At 35.1% G+C, this 20595-nt stretch overlaps 2 protein-coding genes across 3 annotated transcripts; one reads left to right on the top strand and one right to left on the bottom strand.

Moving 5' to 3' along the window:
- The first annotated feature begins 1402 nt into the window (after positions 1–1402).
- On the top strand, positions 1403–4603 carry LOC142619743 (E3 ubiquitin-protein ligase RZF1). 2 transcript variants are annotated; one of them, XR_012841551.1, is made up of 3 exons: positions 1403–2517; positions 3175–3280; positions 4312–4434. XR_012841551.1 is itself a non-coding variant. In XM_075792998.1 (2 exons), the coding sequence occupies exons 1-2, from the start codon at positions 1530–1532 to the stop codon at positions 4329–4331; spliced, it is 1008 nt and encodes a 335-aa protein (XP_075649113.1). In that variant the 5' UTR covers positions 1403–1529; the 3' UTR covers positions 4332–4603. The 2 variants fall into 2 exon arrangements, 1 of the variants encoding a protein (XP_075649113.1); XM_075792998.1 differs by lacking the exon at positions 3175–3280 and having other exon boundaries at positions 4312–4603.
- Positions 4604–4927: 324 nt separating this feature from the next.
- Positions 4928–18728, bottom strand: LOC142619744 (uncharacterized). The gene is made up of 12 exons (XM_075792999.1): positions 18511–18728; positions 17579–17638; positions 17431–17484; positions 17253–17313; positions 17009–17085; positions 12626–12675; positions 11005–11087; positions 9613–9683; positions 9365–9521; positions 5850–5992; positions 5672–5770; positions 4928–5474 (listed from the first exon to the last, which is right to left on the bottom strand). Exons 1-12 carry the CDS (start codon positions 18547–18549, stop codon positions 5379–5381), a joined length of 990 nt encoding a protein of 329 aa, XP_075649114.1. The 5' UTR covers positions 18550–18728; the 3' UTR covers positions 4928–5378.
- Positions 18729–20595: the final 1867 nt, after the last annotated feature.

The raw sequence follows: 20595 nt of genomic DNA, 5'->3' as shown, positions 1-20595 counted from the left end.
GCTGAATGCTATAGTTACTAAAAGATATGTTTAGCTACTAAACTACTTGAGATGTTTCTTAAAATTTTGGGATATAAGTTAATAAGAAATGTCTTTTACATTATGCTTTCAGATACAATTTTTATTCAACTTTGATGTTGGCTTTTATTCCCTTTTAGATTTTATAGAGAAGTAGGAACACAGAATTTGTATTTTAATTTTCTGTGTTTTTGTGTATGCATATCCACATTCCTGCACACAATATATACACTATCAACTTATATAATTACATGGCTAGATAGTTTAGCAAATACCTATTAGTCTCAAATAGGGTTTTGCATTTTAATAAAATTTAACAAATTGAAAGTGGAAATTTGTTAGATAGCACCGATTGTGTTTTCAACCAATTGAATTTCAAATAACATTCGACATTTTTTAATGAATTAATTTATATAATATGCCTCATTAAATAGATTAATCATCAAAGTTTGAAACAAATTATAAGTAGCATTTAACTTTTCAATATGAACTAAACATTAGACTCGCATATCTCTTTTCCAACTACAAAATGTACCAATAATGAGAAACACTATTTGAAATGCAATTTAATTAGAAAATAATTGTGCTTGCCAAAGGAGGAGTAAAAATTCATAATTTTGCTTTTGCAAGTCTAGAATCGAGTATTTTCAAAGGCTATGATTATGGATTTATCAAGCTCGCAACATTTAACCATTTAAACTTGTTGTTTAAGTACATGAATATTAGGAATTAATCTTATAGCTTTCATCAATCTAGAGGATGAATTTAAAAATTAAAAAAAAAAAAGAATTTCTTAAACATATTTCTGAATTTTTCCGTGCATCGCACAGGTTAGCGACTAGAGTGATATATAATTTAGAGCAAGACTTAAGTACAGTAGTTAGGTGTTGTTTTTTAGGTTTCCTTTTTAAGATTTTGCCATGTTGATTTTTTTTCATGGGAAAGGAAGTGCATTTTTTAGTTAAGCAGCCACATGGCTGAATCTTAAAAAGGGAACCTAATGAACAGCATCTTAAGGTATTGCACCTAAGTTTTATCCTATAGTTTATAGGCAATTGACATTCCGCAGATGACATTTGCAAGCATAATTAGCTAAACACATATTCCTCTTTAGATTATCATTATAACAAAACAGAAAGTGCATTTTCACGGAAAGTAGAAGATTCTGAAATCTCTTCCTGTGTAAGTTAGCCGTTACCCTTCCCTCCCAATTCGACCTTTCAAGAACCAACCCACAAGAAAAACCTCTTCCGTATGTATCACATTTCACTCATCCTTTCCTTCCTTAGAACGAAACAGTGTGAACACAAAACCTACAAAGCCAAACATAATTTCAACAAAGAGAAAGAATTGCTTTCCACAACCTTACAAAGCTGTTATTCTTTGCTCTATTTGTTCCATTCTTGTTTATATACCTTTCCCCACTTGATATCTTCAATCTATAAACTTAATCCCAGAGAGCAAAAAAAACCAAACCCAATTGAACTTTCAAGCTCACAACCTTTCTAATCATGTCATTGAGCCCTCCTCGTGTTCGAAACAATGGTAACCCAACAACCTACCCTCTCTACTGGTGCTACCAATGCCACAGAATGGTCAGGGTTGCTTCCACAAACCCATCAGAGGTTATTTGTCCACGTTGTTTGGGGCAGTTCCTCGTTGAGATGAACGTAGCTAGGCCTAGACTAGTTGTTGATCACACTGATTTCGATCCCTCCCCAGAAGCCCGTCTACTCGAGGCCCTTGCTCTCATGCTTGACCCCCCAATTAGGCGCTTCCACCATGGTTTACATGACCCGGAAGCTGAATCCCTAGGCCATCCTTTGCCTCCTCCCCCAGGTTTTGAAACAAGACCCCGGACACGTTCAAGACGGCGATGGAGAGAGAGCCCAGATACAGAACCTGAAATCCAAGGCCAACCTCGGACATGGATTATTCTTAGGCCTTTAGATCCTGCTGACCCTTTTAGACCAGTGCTTCAACCACAACCAACACCTTCCGGATTTGATCATAGAAATTTCTTTTTCGGGCCAGGACTAAACGAAATGATTGAGCAGCTGACTGAAAATGATAGGCCAGGGCCTTCTCCAGCACCAGAAGAAGCAATCAATGCAATACCAAATGTGAGCATCACAGAAGAGCATTTGAACAATGACTCACAATATTGCCCTGTGTGCAAGGAAGAGTTTAAGGTTGGTGGAGAAGCTAGGGAAATGCCTTGCAAGCATATATATCACTCTGATTGTATTGTTCCTTGGCTAAGGCTTCATAACTCTTGTCCTGTTTGCCGGCATGAGCTGCCAGTGCCTTCTGATTCTGAAGATCAGCAGCGGGTAAGAGTAGAGAATGATTCTGAGGATTCTCGAGTTGGAGGAGAGAGTAGGAGACGTAGGAGCTTGAGGTGGAGTCATTTGACATCTTTGTGGCCATTTCGTCCAAGATATCGACAGATTAATCCACGTGCTGATCATGACATTAATATTGGTACTTCTCGAAGGGGTAAGTTAGAGCTTGTGCTAAAAATTACTTGATTCTTGTTATAGTTTCACTATAGATCCATTAATTTACACCATGCTTACATTCTAGATATTGATCGTTTTGAATTTAGTTTCTACAAGAAATAAATTATCTTTATTTTATATGGTTATTTCTATAAATAAGAAATCAGTAAAACTCATTCAATGTATTCCGGATAAATAAAGAAAGCTTTAACAATTCTAAAATGGATTAGTTTATCTTGGAAACTTGGATAAGTAATATGGATTACAGAATTTGGACCATTAAACATTATGGAAAAGCCCAAAAAAAAGAAGAAGAAGTCAAGTCATACATTATATGCATTGAGAAGACTATTGAATTGTCCTAATAAATTATGACAATCATTGAGCTCTATAGCTAAAGTGGTACCTCTACCTCTTCCCAAAAAAAAAAAAAAAAAAAGAGTTCAGTAAATTTGAACCCAGATCTAATTCCCTTAATAGAAACAAGACCACTTCATATGGGATATTTTGATGTGTGCTTTAATGGTTCGAATTTTCTGGTACTTTGTAATTTCATTGTTTTCCCTCATACCTCCTATACTCTACTCTTTATGCTGAATTCAACTATTTTCTTCTTCTTTTTTTCTTCTTTTTTTCTTTTTTTCTTTTTAAGCAGTCAACTCATGTTGGGATTCTTGCCATATTCTTTAGCCCAAAATGTTGCTGCTTATGCTGGAAGCAATTGATATGGACTTTGTGGTTAAACTGTTTTTACTAGGAATGTAAGTTTCTAAGCAAATAAAGAGAGGGCGCACCAGGGGAAAATATCATGTGTAGCTAGTTTAAATATTCGGTATGCAAATTTGCTCTTCCATTAATCTTATGTTACTAATGGATATCACTTCTTACCATTAAAAGAAGAAAGTTACAAAAAAGAAAAGTTGGCTTTATGATTCTAATTTTCTAATTTCTTCTTTCCTTCTTTTCTTGGCGGGTTTCAGTTTTGAGATGCAACATTTAGAATGTAGAAGAAATGACTTTGGGGAGACGTGTTAGCCATAGATTTTATGATACTTGCCCAACTAGTTTCCCAAACTGAACAAAAGCTAATAGAAAACTCTGTATGCTTCAATGTTTAAATATTTTTCACCAGAACAATAAAAATATGACATATTTTAGAGTAGATTACAATGAAATTAAAGCTTTGAGCTAATCACGTTCAAGATCAGCTTGTTTCATGAAATAAAATGACTAATATTGGAACAAAGTGAACTTCAATGAGATCACCAATATTGGACTAGTCTCTAGGCCTGTATATCTTATAATGGTATGCTTGGGATGAGGGAGATGATAGGAAAGAAAAGGGCAAAGTGACCAGAATGTACCAATTTTTAGAATATTCTGGCCACTTTTCCCTCTAGTTCTCTCGATCCAAACATAAGGTTAGTTACATGAGCATTAATCTAAAGAAGCTCCGTAGTTGGTTCTTTACATAAATGAGATTACCATAGGATTTTGCAATACCTTCCGTTATGAAACTATTAACTTTTTTTTCTTTTTTTTTTATTAGCAAAAAAATAAATGAGAGAACATCATACAAGTTATTGTTACCGAAAAATTGTTTGAGAATCAAATTGGGTCGTATTCCTCTCTCTCTCTCTTAAATGTGCAATACTTAGTTTTTTTTTTTTTTTTTTTTTTTTTTTTTTTTTTTATCTGAAGTCACTTTTAAGTAATGCTTCTAGACAAAGTTTGCACGTGCATCATCACCGTTTCCTGCATTAACCAAATAGTATGACTTTTTGTTCTGCAGGAGCAAGCTGGTTTCGGTAGATTATAAAACCTTTCAACATTCTGAAACATTGAATATCACAGCTGTTATATATAGCTTGCTCATAATTCATACACCATGACGGCCGAATCATGGATGGGGGTATATCTGAGACATTTCGCCCAAACATGCCGCTTCTATTGCTTTGTGTTTATTATTTGTCATGATAATGCCACTGCAGTAAAATCTGCATATAAATGGGGCATTGTCCGCAATATTACGTCTTTACCGTGTAAATGAAAAAAATATATATATATAGATATATATACACACACTTAAACGTGTCAGTGTTTTTATGTACATGCATTTATGTAAGTTGCGTTAATGTGATACTTCAAAAAAAGTGTCATCCTCATATGCAAGGACTCATCCGATGACACAGACAACGGGGCTGCCTAAGCCATTGGATTGCATCCACGAAATCAGTCATTCTAACTTTTCTTTTCTAGTACTTTAATCAAATGATAACCCACAGATGCCACATTCATGAAGAGATGAACTCTAGCTATCCCCTTCAGATAAAGGAGAAAAATATCATTAGTCCTCATTATATCTTAGAAAGCTTGCCCCTATTTTCCCCCCTATTTAAATGAAATGCTGACCAAGAATTCCATCAGAGTTGTTACTTGTTATGCAAAAATGCATCAGAATTTTAAGTGTAGAATCCCAGAAAAGGCACTATTCTTCCAGCTACCATCGCTGGGAAGACAAAGACAACCATGAATCTGTGATCCATTAGTCTGTTTTCATGGTGATGGATCACTGGTGCATGGTTCTGATACAAATTGCTACTGTGAAAACAGATCAACAAATACCCCCAAAAAAAAATCATAACATCCTACGTCACTTAAGGAACGTATACATTTCTATCAAGATTCAAATGTCTACATGAATGTTTGACGAATGTTTAGTATTATAAGTAAAAACTTTGCAATGAACATTGAACACTAGAAATTCTCACTCTTCGTACCCCCCTTTCTGTTTAATCTTTTCATTTTCTTGGAGAGGAGTGGGGGTATTGGCAGGGAATGGGTGTGCTGGAATACCATTCACAAACACCTGAATTGATGGTGAGTGTCAGTGCTCTGGAACATCTTGCGGGCAACATGAAAACCTTCCGTGTATGCTGTCTGCATGTACAGCGTCTGCAATAAAGATAATCATGAAGACAGTAAAACCACAAATTAAGTCTGCAACATAGAATATAATCACAAATTAATGTGAAAAAACTTTTTGCAACCACATAACCAACAGTAGCATGCAAGTAACCAATCCTCAATATGCAAGCCTTATGCATAAATGTTTGAAAAGGTATAATTCACATGTGGTAGCCAAAACTCACCGTATCTGTCTTCAACTCTGAGGCAAGACGTTCTCTGATACAATTTGATACCACAACTCCTAGCTGTTGTCCATGTTGCTTAATAGTCTCCTCAGTTATCTGCATGACAATTTCTTTAGCATAACCCAGAAGAATCACTTACAATAAGTCTAAAAAGAGCAGAATAAAACAAGCTTACCTCTGAGAGTAACAATGCTGATGTTTTATCCAAAATTTCTTCCACAAATTGCCCAACATCTTTGAAGGAGCTTGATGGTTGCACACTATTGACAGGTTTATCCTTTACATTTTTCACTTTTCTGGATGGCTCGGTAGCTTTTGCTGCATCATAAAGAATCAATATATATGGGTTACCATGAATGAACTAGAGCTCTAGAAGCCCAACTGGTATAGATTTGATGATATATCTCCTCTCAAAATTAACACCTCCCCAAAAGAGAAAAATTAAAATAAACTCCCTTTCTCAAAACAGAAACAAGTCAGGTTCTTAAAATTCCACTTCTCAGACGGTATATTATCAAAATGGACAATTTGAACTAAATACGTCCATTTCTATATCTTCAGCTGGATAATTCTCATAACTTCTAATTAACAAGTCCAAGCAAAAAAGGAACAAAAAAAATGAAAACTTCCAATGACTTTCCTGCAAGGAATTTCAATGAATATATATAGGATTGTGTTCAAGTTACACTTGGCGTAACTCTAAATAATGTTACATCACCCAATAACTTATTATTGAATTCATATTTTGAAAATCCAACCGTTGAATTACATGTTCTATATATTTTTAACATGCATGCCAGTTTGCATGCCAATCTAATGCAATTTACCATTCGATCCATAAACTCATCTTTTATACATTATTTTAAACTACAAAAACTTGAATTTAAACAATTGATTGATAACATGGTTATTAATCTTTGATCATCTTTAAATTTTGTAAGCATGAAGAATATATGAAGATAATGTAATCCAGCGGTCGAATTATCAAAATTCACATCTAATTAAAATATATTAAGTGGTGTAATATTCCTTAAAGTTACACCAAGTGTAACTTGAACTCAACCCATATATATATATATATATATATATATATATGTGTATAGACACACACACAAAAGCATGGGAAAAAAAAGATTTTGCGCATTCACAAACTTTCATAGCTTGCATGTGACATTGTTGGGTTATAAATGCCATGTATTTGGTGCAAACCTTTAGGATAGGCTTTAATCCGGAAATTTTGGTGGGGATATAAGGGCAATGCTTGCAAAACTCACTGGGTTGGCTGGAATAAATTATGCTTACCAAAGAATCATGGTGGTTTGGGCTTTAAAGATTTGGAACAGTTCAACCTTGCTCTCCTTGGCAAACAGGTTTGGAGGTTAATTCACAACACTGACTCCCTTTTTTACAAAGTCTTCAAAGCCAAATATTTCCCCAACTGCTCAATCTTGGATGGGGGGGTTAAGACTAATGGCTCATATGCTTGGCAGAGCATTTTGAAAGCAAGAAGTTTTGTTCGCTGAGGTTCAACATGGCAAATTGGCAATGGGGAGAAGGTCCTTATCAGAGGTGACAATTGGCTTCCAGATCCGTTTACGCAAGTCATATCCCCCCCCCCCCCCCCCAAAAAATTTTTTTCCAAATAACACTCATGTCCATGCATTAATTGACGAGGAGGGTCCTTGCTGGTTGGAGAATAGAGTTCGCAAAGAGCTGCTACCACATGAAGCTAACGCTGTCCTCGGCATTCCCCTCAGCAACCGTTAGCCTGAAGATTCTCTGATTTGGAAAAAGACAAAGAATGGAGTTTACAAACTGAGGCTTTGATTAAACCGGGCCAATCAAATCCGACAGCACACAATGGGTTTTGGAAGGAAATATGGAGCTCAACGTTCCAAATAAAATTAATCATTTTCTGTGGCGTTCTTGCTGCGAAGCGCTACCTACAAAGAAGAATCTGTTCAATTGAAAGTGACTCACAATGATTTTTGTGAATGCTGTGGTAGGGAAATAGAAGACACTATCCATGCCTATGGGAGTGCCAGGTACTCAAAGAAATTTGGTGGGAGGTTGAACTTTGCCAAAGCAATCTGTCCAGTCGTTTTACTTGCTTCAGAGTTCTACTCACTGGGAAATCAAGAACCAAATCTTGCCAAGGTTTTCACTTATGTTGCTTGGGTTATATGGACAAAGAGGAATGCATCAAGACTGGGTAACTATTCCATTCCTTACTAAAAGATCTTTGTGGATGCAACTGAAAGAATGCAAGAGTTTCAAGCAGTACAGCAATATCAACCCACAATAGCACCGATCCTCAGTCCCACCCACTGGTCTCCACCTCCAAGTCCTTTTCTTAAAGTTAATTTCCATGGAGATCTTTTCCAGGATATTTCATATGCTGGTATCGGTGTGATCAGGGATTCTGCAGGAAAAGTTATAGGTGCTCTGTCGGAAAGGATTGAATCACCTACAACAGTGGAAGACGTAGAAGCTCTGGCCTGTAGGAGAGCAATTGCTTTTGCACTAGAAAACGGGCTGCATCAAATTGTTTGAAGGGGACTCGGCAAGTGTCCTAAACTGCATTCAGGCTAGTTCACCTTGCCTGGTATCTTTTGGGAATGTTATAGAAGATTCTATCACCTTGGCTTTGCAACTCTGTGATTGTTCATTCTCCCATGTTTGCCAAAAGGGTAATGCTGTGGCTGATAAGTAAGCCAGATTAGCTAAGTTTCTTGTTGTACCCCAACTTTGGTTGGAGGACATCCCTAGTGATGTTGACTCTCTTGTTTTAATTGACAGTAGTTTTGCTGTGGTTTGAATAAAATTCTTGACTGGTGTCTCAAAAAAAAAAACCTTTAGGTTAGGCATCACAGCCATTAACTAAGGCATCTTTGTGCTGAGATCACCATAGTGGTACCAACAAAATGTTGCAGTTAGAATAAAAGCTACAACACCAATACCAACTATTTGGGAATGAAAATAGAGGAATTAAGAAATTAGAGACATTTCCCTTGAATCAATTTGGTGGTTGGTATGTCAAAGGCTCATGAGGTAACTGAATAGAAAATAAAAAACATTTAAAAATACCATCAAATTTAAATTTAAATATAATATGGGGTAACTAAATTATCCAAGATGATTAATCAAAACCTATATAACAACTAACATCTAAAATTGATAACTACTAGATCTTAACTAAATTGATTCAAGGGAAATGACTCTAATATATGATAAGAGGAGAGAGCAAATAACCTTGAGGCCTTGCCAATATAACATGTTTTCATTCATAACGAGGCTGATATAGACCTTTTATATTCCTTATCTTATTTGCTCTCTCCTCTTAAATGCTATTAAAGGACTCAAGGTTTCAATCCCTGAAATTCAATATTGAAGCAAGCAATCGCTAAAGGAGATTTTAACTTCACCAAAAGTGTGAAAACAATCATATATAGTCCCAGAAAATAGGGCTCATGTTCAATGATGCAATAGAACACCAAATAGATATATTGATGTGAAAAACAATATTGGAAAGACCATTTCTCAATAACTGCAAGGCCTTGCATCTTTGACATGGCATATAGAATCCTCCAAGTTACGAAAAAAATAAAGGAAAAACACAAGCATTAATATCCTCATCTTTGTTCAAGCAAATGATTGAGTGGTAATATCATATTTTGGCCAAAGAGGTACCTGTAGTATCTGTGGACTTATTATCTGAAACAACATGAGCTTTTGGAGGAGCTTGCAAAGATGCTGCTTTTTCTGGAAGATCTGGCAAAACTATGGAATCAGATGGAACAAGAGCAGCTAGATCAGGAGGATTATCTTTCCCTACTGGAGGGTTAGCCTGCAAAGAATAATAACACAAAAAAAAATTACATAAAAAAAAATTAAGAGTAATTTGGCGAACCTACATAACAAATCTTATTCTAAATCACCTCCAGGTCAACATATGAGGAGTCTCTTCCAATTGATCTTAGAAATTTGTCAAGCTCACAGACATTAAGAGCTGGAAACAGTATTTCAAGGATTAGGGGCTAACTTAAAAACAAAATATAAACTAAACAATGCCTCGCTAACATAAATCCATTCACTAATGCAGTACCTTGCAACATGATGCATTATTATGTACCATAATGTTGTGTAATAATAAACATTGCCAAGTAAGATGTAGGTAGCAATTAAAAATGAATGTAAAGTCTTTTGAGCAATGCTACCCTCACTGAAAGTTCTTACAGAATTCCCATACAGATAGACAAACAGGTTAATTACCCATCATTTTCTCATAGATTACATAGCTTCCATTAGGCCTACATCTATGAAATTTCCATATGAAAATTCTACAACTGCAGAAATTTCTTTAAATCTACTATCAAACTAGATGAAACTTGAGGAAATATAGCATACTTTTAACATTAACACCACTAAATAAAAAAAATAGAGTGATGAGACTAACCATCTTCTACCTCATTCACCATATAAAATTCCTATCATCAATCACAGTATGAACTGCCACTCTAAAGCAGATGATGTCAAAAATAGAAGACAAAGTTCCTTTTTTTTATAAGCCAACAAAGTTCCTTTTTAGAATCTCTAACACAGTACAATAAGATAAGACATCTCCAATCAAGTGGCATGAGTCCAATCATGCACCATACTAAAAACTCAAGTCAAGACATGAATGAATTTAGCTTTGGACAGTGAAAATCTCATTCATCTTTCGTCTTTTTTTATAGTCCTCCTATATAGTTAACAGTTAAAACGTCCAATATACCATATACACACTAGACACCACAGTCCAAACCCCTTCCTCCTATTCCTATTCCACCAAACTCCATGTCCCAAGTAATTCACTCTTTTCCTGGGAATACTCTGTTATTTATTTATTTTAAAAGTAAGAAAAGTTTATAAATCAGGTATACACTAATTCCTCAAGTAACAGGGTATACTCTGTTACTTGAGGAATCTAAGTGTTGAATTGCTCAAATATTTTTAGATTATGAGTTGATATTGAATTATATAATATAGTTAACTAAAAGAGCTTCACAAGAAAAGATGGTGATTATCATCGAGGTCAAAAAATTTAAAAATTCAAACTTGTTATGATTCTATTAAACTTATAGAGTTTACAACCTTCATACTCGCACAACCACCTTCCCCCCCCCCCCCCTTTTCTTTTCTCTTTTTTCCTCAAAACCCTTTTAAAAATACTGTACAAAGGATAACACACATAATAATTGAGGTGAAATTGGTTTCAAAATTAAAGCTGGAGAAAATACTCAAAAACTATGTCAAAAGAGTTTCTTTTTCTAGATACCATTCTCACTTACAAATTGTCATATCATTTGATAGTGGGTGGAACAAACAGCGCTCCTGACCTTTAAATCCTTGATCCAACAGGAGGGAGACATTTCTTCACAAAGCAAAGATATAAGTTAACATCAAAAGGAGAAGATGGAAAGAAAGGACCAGAAAATAGGGTACAATGTTGCATAATTTCTGCTGGAATTCTCCTTAAATGGGGTTTAATGCACATTACAGTCTATGCCACATAAAGGTACAAATAAATTTTATATATATATATCCCAAACAAAAGAACAAAAAACAATTAACCGGATAATTTCATACTAGCAAACCAATTCTACTATTACAGTCAGTGAAACAAACTTCCAAAGGACAATCAAACTATATCAATTGCATCACGAAAATGTATGTGAAACTCAAACTGAAAAATGAAGAGTGACAAATGAGGTGTGCCCAGTGTTTTAAAACCAGACCAGACTAACCAGTTAAACTGGTTCACCCCCTTAAACCATTCTTTTAGTTGAACCAAAGAATTTTTCAAAAAAATATAAAAATTCACATTATTCATTTTTTCCCTCTAAAATTCACTAAATCTAGCATTTTTTTTTTTAAGTCTAAATATAAAACTTGCATACTTCAAATAAGTATATAAATATTATAATAATATTTATAGCTTTTTATTTTTATTTCTATTTCATTTAGCTAAGTAAATATGTTTATGATTCAACCAGAAGAACCCACGGTTAAACAAGTTAACAAACCACCTTTCCAGTTCACCCATACAGTTCAGGTTTTAAGAGATTGGGTGAGCCTTCCTCAGTGATGCTGGAGCATGCAAGAAGTTGTCCATAGCCAACTGGGCTTACCTTACTAGTCCACTTGGATCCACCACCACCTAGAGCATCACTCCAGACTTTATTATTGTGTTTAGGTTTGTCCTAATTATGTCTTACTTTCTAGTTTCTAAATTTTTCAACATGCTGTCCTATTCTTCTATAAGTTATGTAATCTATCATGCAACTATTCATGAGTCGGATTATTGCTGATTATGTGTGTCATGAAGGACTAAGATGTTGAGGTTGTTAAGGGCAGGCAGTATATATGGCCTATTAAGAATCAATGTCCATTTGGCAAAAATAATTTTTGCCAACTTAATTTATTATTCAGCTTATTTTTGCTACTATTCATGGGTCCCACTGCACATTTTGGTACTATTTATGAGTTCTACTATCTTATTTCAGCTAATTTTTACCTTTATCTACAGTACTTTCAGCAAAAAGTTTTTACTTTCAGCAAAATAAACAGATCCCAAACAGACCCCACTTCACAAATAGTCTGTCTTAATCCGTCATACAAAATTATGCAAACATGAAATTGCATGCCCACATGTGCATCTGCACACACTCAAGAACTGGTCTAGTAATAGAAGAGATAAAGCAATGTCAGGACTCAGGATTTCTCTATTTTGAAGCAAATTAAAATTTTCAAAGCAATATTGATGGAGATATCAGCACAACACCAATAACAAAGAAAAGAAGTGACTGACACAAAAATTGAATCATTTCATACAAACATAAAATTCTAGGCATAACAAGTGCAAATGGAGTAACACTTTAACTCCCAATGTGCACAAAGATTACTGCATACCTTGCTGAATCATTTACAAGTGCAAATGGAGTAACACTACCCAAAGGTACCTTGCATGATAAAAAACACGAAAACATCAGAGGGCAGATTCAAATCAAATTAATGATTATTTCATACAAGGTAAATATTCTTCCCTTAAATAAAATTGAAAAGAAAATGTACTTCAGATTTGTGTGTGTGTGTGTGAATAAGATAATTTTATTAAAACAAATGAAAATGCACCTCAGTTAGTCACAACAGAAAGCAGGTATTTATATATATTGACTTAACATTGATATAACAAGATGGTCATTGTTCTTAGTAACAGACATATATTACTATTAGCCAAACCTAGACAAATAACTTAACTAGCAATTGGTCCATCAAACATGCTTTAATTGCTCAATCACACAATGTGGCCAAACAGCCTGAGCCAAACTAGGGCTCAACCTCCTTAGAGCTCAAATACCACATATCAGAAAAGAAATAACTCAAGACTGTGCACTGTAAAACATTAAGTATACGAGTTGTGATCATCTTCTTCTTCGTTGTCCGATAGCATAAGAGTTGTGGTCTATGGTATTCTGTTTGTTTGGTATCCATTGGGGCTATGCCATATGAAGTTATTGAGTTGTTGGCTTCATGGCAGGGCAAGTTTGGAAGACATAGAAATATAGATTTCTGGAGGTTTGTGCCACATTGCCTGTTTTGGTGTTTATGGCAGGAACGGAATGCTAGATGCTTTGAGGACTTGTAACAGTCGATCCTTGATATAAAGCCATTTTTCTTCCATACTATCCTTGAATGGAGCTTAGTTTTACCTTCATGCATTTCTTTGTCCCTCCTTGTTCTTCTTGATCATTGTAATTTGGGTTACTAATTTCTACCACTGTAATACATTTCCAGTATGCTTGGGTTGGCCCTTCTTTAATAAAAACTTCTTACGTTACTTATAATAATAAAAAAAAATAAAAAATAAAAAGAATGGCAGCAAGGTAATATGCCAGCCTTTACTTATACGTAGAAAGTCATCATTCAACATATATATACAAGAATGTAATGATCAAATTTCAGAAGATATTTTTCGAGTGCCTATGCCATTGAGTTTTGTTCCTTTTTTTTGGGTAAGATCATTGATGGATAACTCTCATTGACGAGCCAATTTTATTGGTGACTTGATGTTGATGGAATAAAATACTCGGATAGTGTAAAGGTGAAGGAAGAAGTGACCCAGTTCTACAAGAATTTATATACTTAGTCAGTTGAATGGAGACCAAGGGTCGATAGATTGCATTTGTAATCTATTGATGAAGATACTAGTGAAGTGGAAAATCCTTTGAAAAGGAAAATGTGCATGAAGCCTTATGAGATATCGATGAGGACCTATGAAGTACGGGTGCGTTTTCGGATTCGGGTGCGGGTACGGGTGCGGGACTCAGCAATTTTTAAAAAAGTAGGATGCAGGTGCGGCGGGGTGCGGCGATTAAAAAATTATTAAAAAATATTTTTATTTATATTTTTAATATATTACTAAGCATCTTTTTCACATTATATAAAAATATACCAAATTTAAGAATAATAGTAGATAATAACTAAATTATGATGTTCATAAATTAAATACAATCCACTTAATACCCTTTTTCAAGACAAAATTAAATTAAATATTTAATACCCTCACTTAATAAAGCCACCTTCACGTGGCATCTACCAAATTCTAGACTAAAAAAACCTCTCCAAAATTATGTCAGCACATGACCCTGTGGGTTTTCTTTGAAAACCGTTTTTTTTCTTTCCCCTTTTGCCCTCAGTTACTTTTGTTTGAAAATCGTTTTTTTTCCTTCACCTTTTGCCTTCAGTTAGCACACAGCCACAGAGACACAGTCTGCACCTCTTCTTCTTCTTCTTCTTTTTTTTTTTTTCCGGTTAACCTAAACGATGCATTTCGCACCTTTTGTTTTTTTTGTTTTTTTGAATTTCGGCTGCCTCGGCCGATTCACGCCGGTATTGGCCGATTCGCCCGGTATCGGCCGATGCGCCCGATATGGACCGATTCAGGCCGAATCGGCGCCGCGTCGGCCCGAATCGGCACTGTGTCGGCCCGAATCAGCGCCGCGTCGGCGCGAATCGCGCCGAAAAAAATACTTTTTTAAAGGCAGACGCGGCACGGACGCGCAGGCAGCGGTGTCGCCTGCGCGTCCCCGTGTCGCGCCGCATCGGACACGGGTGCGGCGGCCCAAACGCCGCACCCGTGCTTCCTAGACGAGGACATAGCTGCAGGGCTGGATGGGTATACAATTTTCAAAAACTATTGGGAAATCTTAGGTGAATGCTGGTTTTTCAGGAGTTCTATAATTATTGCAATTTTGAGAAATTGTTGAATGCTACTTTTGTTACTCTGGTACTAAAGAAGAGTGGTGTGATTTTCACCCTATTAGCTTAATTGCAAAAAGTGCTGGCCAATCAATTGAATCAAACTCTCAGATTTTTGTGTCAGCTACACAAAATGCTTCTGTTATTGGAAGGCAAATCCTTGACCCGGGGCTTATTGCATACAAATGTTTGGATAATAGATAGTGAAGGGGTATTTATGGGGTAATTGTAAGCTAGATATTGAAAAGGTTTATGGTTACATTAATTAGGACTTATTGCTTTACTTGTTGGAAAGACTTGGCTTTAGTGAAAAATGGAAAAAATGGGTTTGGTTTTGCGTTACAACTGTTTGGTTCTCAATAATGGTCCATGGTACTCCGATAGGCTTCTTTAGTAGCTCAAGGGTTTGAGGCAAGATCCAGTGTCTCCACTCCTATTCATTTTGGCGATAGAAATTCCAATTAGGGAATTACATAAGACAATGGAGGGTGGTCTTTTAGCAGGGTTGAAGGTGAGAGGACTTATGGAGATTTTAAAGTTGCTATTTGCCAATGACACTATACTATTTTGTGATGCTGATGCAATACCTGAATAGCTTGGATATATTAGGTGTGTACTCATTTGCTTCAAAGTAGTATTAGATTAAGAATGAATTTGGTGAAAAGTAACTGGTGCCAGTGGGTGAAGTAAGTGATGCATTGGAGTTAACTCAATTTTGGTTAAAATATCAACTCTTCACATACAACATCTCTCTTCGTTAAGTGGTTAAGTTCATATAGTAAGGAAGATATTTTATTTACTTCACATTCTCTTTTCTAATCCTAAAGCAAGAACATAAACCTTTTCATTCCTTTGATATATATATATATATATATATATTGAGGAGCTGAAGAGGAGAGACATACAAGATGCATACAGATGTTTCCCCTACAAAATGAACTTATATCATCTCAACTATGAAAGATAAGGAGTCTTCGGGAGGCTTTTCCAGAACTCTATAACATTAGTTGTAATAAGGAGTCTTCTATTGCAAATGTTATGCACTTTCCTAACCAGAGGCTTCACTGAGATCTTCTTTTTTCTAGAGCTCCCCAAGATTGGGAAAAGGAACATTTTTACACTTTTCTGGATCCTATCAATTCTATGCCCCTTAATGGTGAAGGTCAAGACAAACTATGTTGGAAATCGACAGGGAATAAGAAGTTTAAAGTGAGTGGGTACTATCTCTCCCTTTCCTTTACTCCTGACATTTCTTTCCCTTGAAAACCTGTGTGGTGTTCAAAGGTCCCTCCTAGGGTTGCTTTCTTCTCTTGGACTGTTGCATTAGGTAAGATTTTGACTATTGAGAATTTATGGTATAAGGGTGTCGCAGTTGTAGATTGGTGCTATATGTATATAAAGAGTGGAGAATCGGTGAATCATCTTCTTCTTCACTGTCCTATTGCTTATGAATTATGGTCCATGGTGTGGGCTCTATTTGGTCTTCAATGGGTTATGCTGCATGGTGTCTCTGATTTATCTTCGAGTTGGCAAGGTTCCTTTGGTGGGCACCGAAGCATTGATTTATGGAGAGCTGTCCCACATTGTGTCCTATGGTGTATTTGGTGACAATGGAACTCAAGATGTTTTGAAGGGAAGGAATGGTCTAGTTCAGAATTTAAATCTCTTCTTCTTCACACCTTGCTAGAGTGGAGTTCTCCCTTTAATCTTTTCCCTTGTTCTAATTTTTTAGAAATGCTTGATCTTTGTAATTTATGTGTTTGATGTACTGTTTTCCATGTACACCCCCGGTGTACCTGGACTTTTGATTAATACAATTCTGTTATTTATCCAAAAAAAAACTATGAAAGATAAAGCCAAAATCTGCTTCACAAGTAGAAAGTTTTTTCCTAAAAACTGGAACAAGATGCAGGGTGGGTAAGACAGCACCTATACCATCACAATAAAGAAAACTACAGACTAATGCAAGGTGTCACTATAGACAGAAAGCGGGGGCCAAAGAAGCAAAAACCAAACTTTTAAGTATATACCAACCTGAAGTACTTCGCCCAATGCTTCTTCTGGAGCCATTCTCAAACCTCCTTTCCCCAACCCAAGCCTTTGAGATAGAACTGCTTAGTTTCAAGTCATAAGAAACTCCATTAATATCCAGGAAAATGCGATCAATTCGTGAGCAACAACAAATCATATGACAGTTCAAAACACTGCAAAAACCTCTGGCATCTCTACATGCCCATGCATAGTATGGTGATAGAGATTGGGCAAATAAATATATTACCTTTAAGATCTACTTTAGTATCTGCCAGTGCGGAAACAATATAGAACCTATTTTTCTTGTCCTGCACATACAATTACATCCAGGCATTGGGCAACAGACTATGTCAACAAGAGGTGAAACCCCAAATTTACCACAATACAACCAGAAAGGCGTCTATTCAAGTCTCAAATACCATTACCTTCAAGAATAAATTTTTACTCAGTGCACCTTCGCTATTTCCTACATATTTCGCCTGCCAGAAAAGACATATCCCTGCTTCAGAATACATAAGTACGTATGTATATAGGGGAAGGGTTACAACCCTTTTGTTTTCAATATTCTTTTACCTGATCTTCAACTGTCATAACAACAGGATGTTCATACTGGGAAAATTCAATTTGAAGCTCCTAATGAAAACCAAATAGAAAAGTTACTTGCAAGACAATAGACCAAAAGATACAAATCAAATCACTGAAAAGCAAAATCAATGTTGTACACAATAATGTATGTAATTATAAATCTCTACTCATTTATTTTTTCCATAGTTAATTTTTTTTTTTTGTTAAGTTACACACACATCCACAACCCCAAGGGATAGCACAATTGGCCGGGGTCCATGGCTCATGAAGTGAAGATCAATCTTCTCATCCTTCTCCCCTTGAGCCAAAACATAACCAAAAAAAGAAGAAGTTAACACACACACACACACACAGAGTAGGTATTGAACCCTCCACCTTGCTCTTACAAGAGGAGAGAATGTACCATTTGCGCTGGGCTTTTTTGATAGGTAAAATATTCACACCCCATTGGTGATTGAACCAGTGACTAACCCTCCACCCCTTAACGTCAGCCATTGACCATTGGTGTAATTCAGAATCACATAGATTCACAATTTTTTTAAAATTAAGAAACAAAATCCCAGCTCCAAAATGTAAGCAAGTAACAGTACCAATAGGACAATAATGTATGCAAGTGAACTGGGTATTCAACTAATTAACACATTGCAGAATTTATCTAAGTAAGTATTTATTACAGCGTTCCAAGTTCCAACAAAAACATTAGTTCTATAATTCACGTAAATATTCCCCTACATCATATAACCGGAAATTGCTTATTTTCAATCCAATCATGTACATAATAAAGATTGGATAGTAGCAATTGAACATGAAAAATGGATATAAAAGCAAAATAAAGAATACCCAGATCAAATTGAACTAGAAAAAGTGAAATACATGTAGGCACTAGCAAAACAAAAAAAACAAAAAAAAAAAAAGTAAACCTGTAAGCGCGCAAGGAATTGTTCCTTGGAAAAACCCATTTCTCCGTGAGATCAAATGAAAAGGGATTGCCAGAAATAAAAGGAGATGAACAGAACCGCGAAGAAGATAATACTATAATATAGATAATATATAGGTCAGGTCACTACAAAGTCACACACACACAAGCTCTGACTCACGAACTCGTTGCCGTTTGTATTTTCATTGGCTCCTGAAACACGACCTGTAGTTTTGAGACTGGGTTTATTAGTTTTAGAATAATATTTGGGCCTACTGGCCTTGTTAGCAACGCACTCAAGGTTTCTACCACAAACAATTTTTGGGTTAAAATACAAAACAAACTGTTTAAATTTCATCATAATTCATTTCAATTCTCTAATTTTCTTTCATGTAATTTTCAAGTTTATTCAATTAAGACCTTTTTGCCAACTTCTGTTAATTTTTTAAAAAAATTCTAGAAAATATTCTTCAATCATTAATTTGATTTTTTAATTTAAAATTTTGAAGGAAAAAATTAAAAATTTGGACAATTAACTGCAATGTTTAACAGAAGTTGATAGGGATGTTTTATTTAAACAAACTTGAAACTTAAATGACTGAAATAAACAAAAGCAAAATTAGATGACTGAAATAAATTCTAAACATAGAGGATGAGTTTTATATTTTATCTTCTTTTTTTTGGCAATGGATGATAACTTTTAATTCCACATATTTGGTATCAATTATATTATCATTATGCCAAAAGTTTTATAGTTCAATTGGTATCTCCCCATGTACCAAGTGTTTGAGGGTTTCAGGAAGAGAGATTTGAGTTGCAAGATTAGCAGCATATAAATAAATTTGTCTTTATAATTTATCTTTCAATCTTTTTGTCTAAAAAATAATTTGAACAGTGTATTAAATATTCAACATAAACACATTGTGCCCCTATCAATTTATCATCCTCTAGCAGCACTATTAATTTATCATCCTCAAGTGGTTTTGACTAAAATACACTGTGCCCCATTAATGTGATGAATTTTGACTAAAATAGTGGTTTGTTTGGGTTGGGTTGTAATTTGCAAAAATGGTTGAAGATTGTTGTTTGGGGTGGGGTTTTTTTTTTTTGGGACCGATAATTATGGTCATTAGGACTGGATTATGATTTTGTTTGGGTTTAATGTCATTATTTGGACTGGATTTAGATTTTAGTAGGCTGTATATTATATATATGCTTTTTTATTTTTTGGGTAATGTCAGGAGGGGATGCCACTCTTATAAATAAATAAATAAAAACTTATAAACTATGGTATCTTGGTCTGATAATAAAAAGCTATCATCAGGAGCGGATACCATAAGTTGAAACTCTCTAAAAAAAATACATTTTTTAAAGCAAAATGCTCATTTAAGTGATAATCGTGATAATGATGTTTTTTTGGTGCTTAAGTATATGATACTCATGATAATGACATTCTTAGTGGTAATGGTATCGCTACTAATTTCACACATGTTTGTAATTCAAATCCCTCCATCCCTCTTCCTCTACTATCTACCTATAAAAAAAAATAAAAAAAAAACATTTAATTTTGAGAGGAAATATTAGGAGACAAAGGGATTGATAAGTAGAAGAAGATTTTTTTTTTTTTTTTTTTTGCAAATAGCATGATCCCGCGACAGCCACTCTGTAAAACAAAGTTCTTAAATATACTAATGCTATATTTGGTTTTTGTTATAGTATACACAATGATTAATTAATGGATAATCATACTGATTTCTGTCTTAATATGCCCAAGCCCGCATCATTAAACTAATGCCTTATGTTGGATCTGATTTGTATGATGTCTTCAATATTCGTAATTGGATTCTCTATCAACATACATATATTCGTAATTGGCAGCACTAGTATTCTTTGTCATCATAATTATTGGGAAAATGAAGCTTTATGCACATGACAATCTACCAATGTCTAATAATCCCCCAAAAACAAACAAAAATAATTATAGCATTCCCTTATTTTTGGAATTTTTTTTATTATTATTTCTTTTTCATAGGTAGTTGATGGAGGAGGGGGATGGGATTCAAATCACAAACATAAAGGCACCATAAAA

This window comes from Castanea sativa, chromosome 12 (assembly GCF_040712315.1).
Source record: "Castanea sativa cultivar Marrone di Chiusa Pesio chromosome 12, ASM4071231v1".
Lineage (NCBI taxonomy): Eukaryota > Viridiplantae > Streptophyta > Magnoliopsida > Fagales > Fagaceae > Castanea > Castanea sativa.
This window is presented reverse-complemented; position numbering and strand designations above follow the sequence as displayed.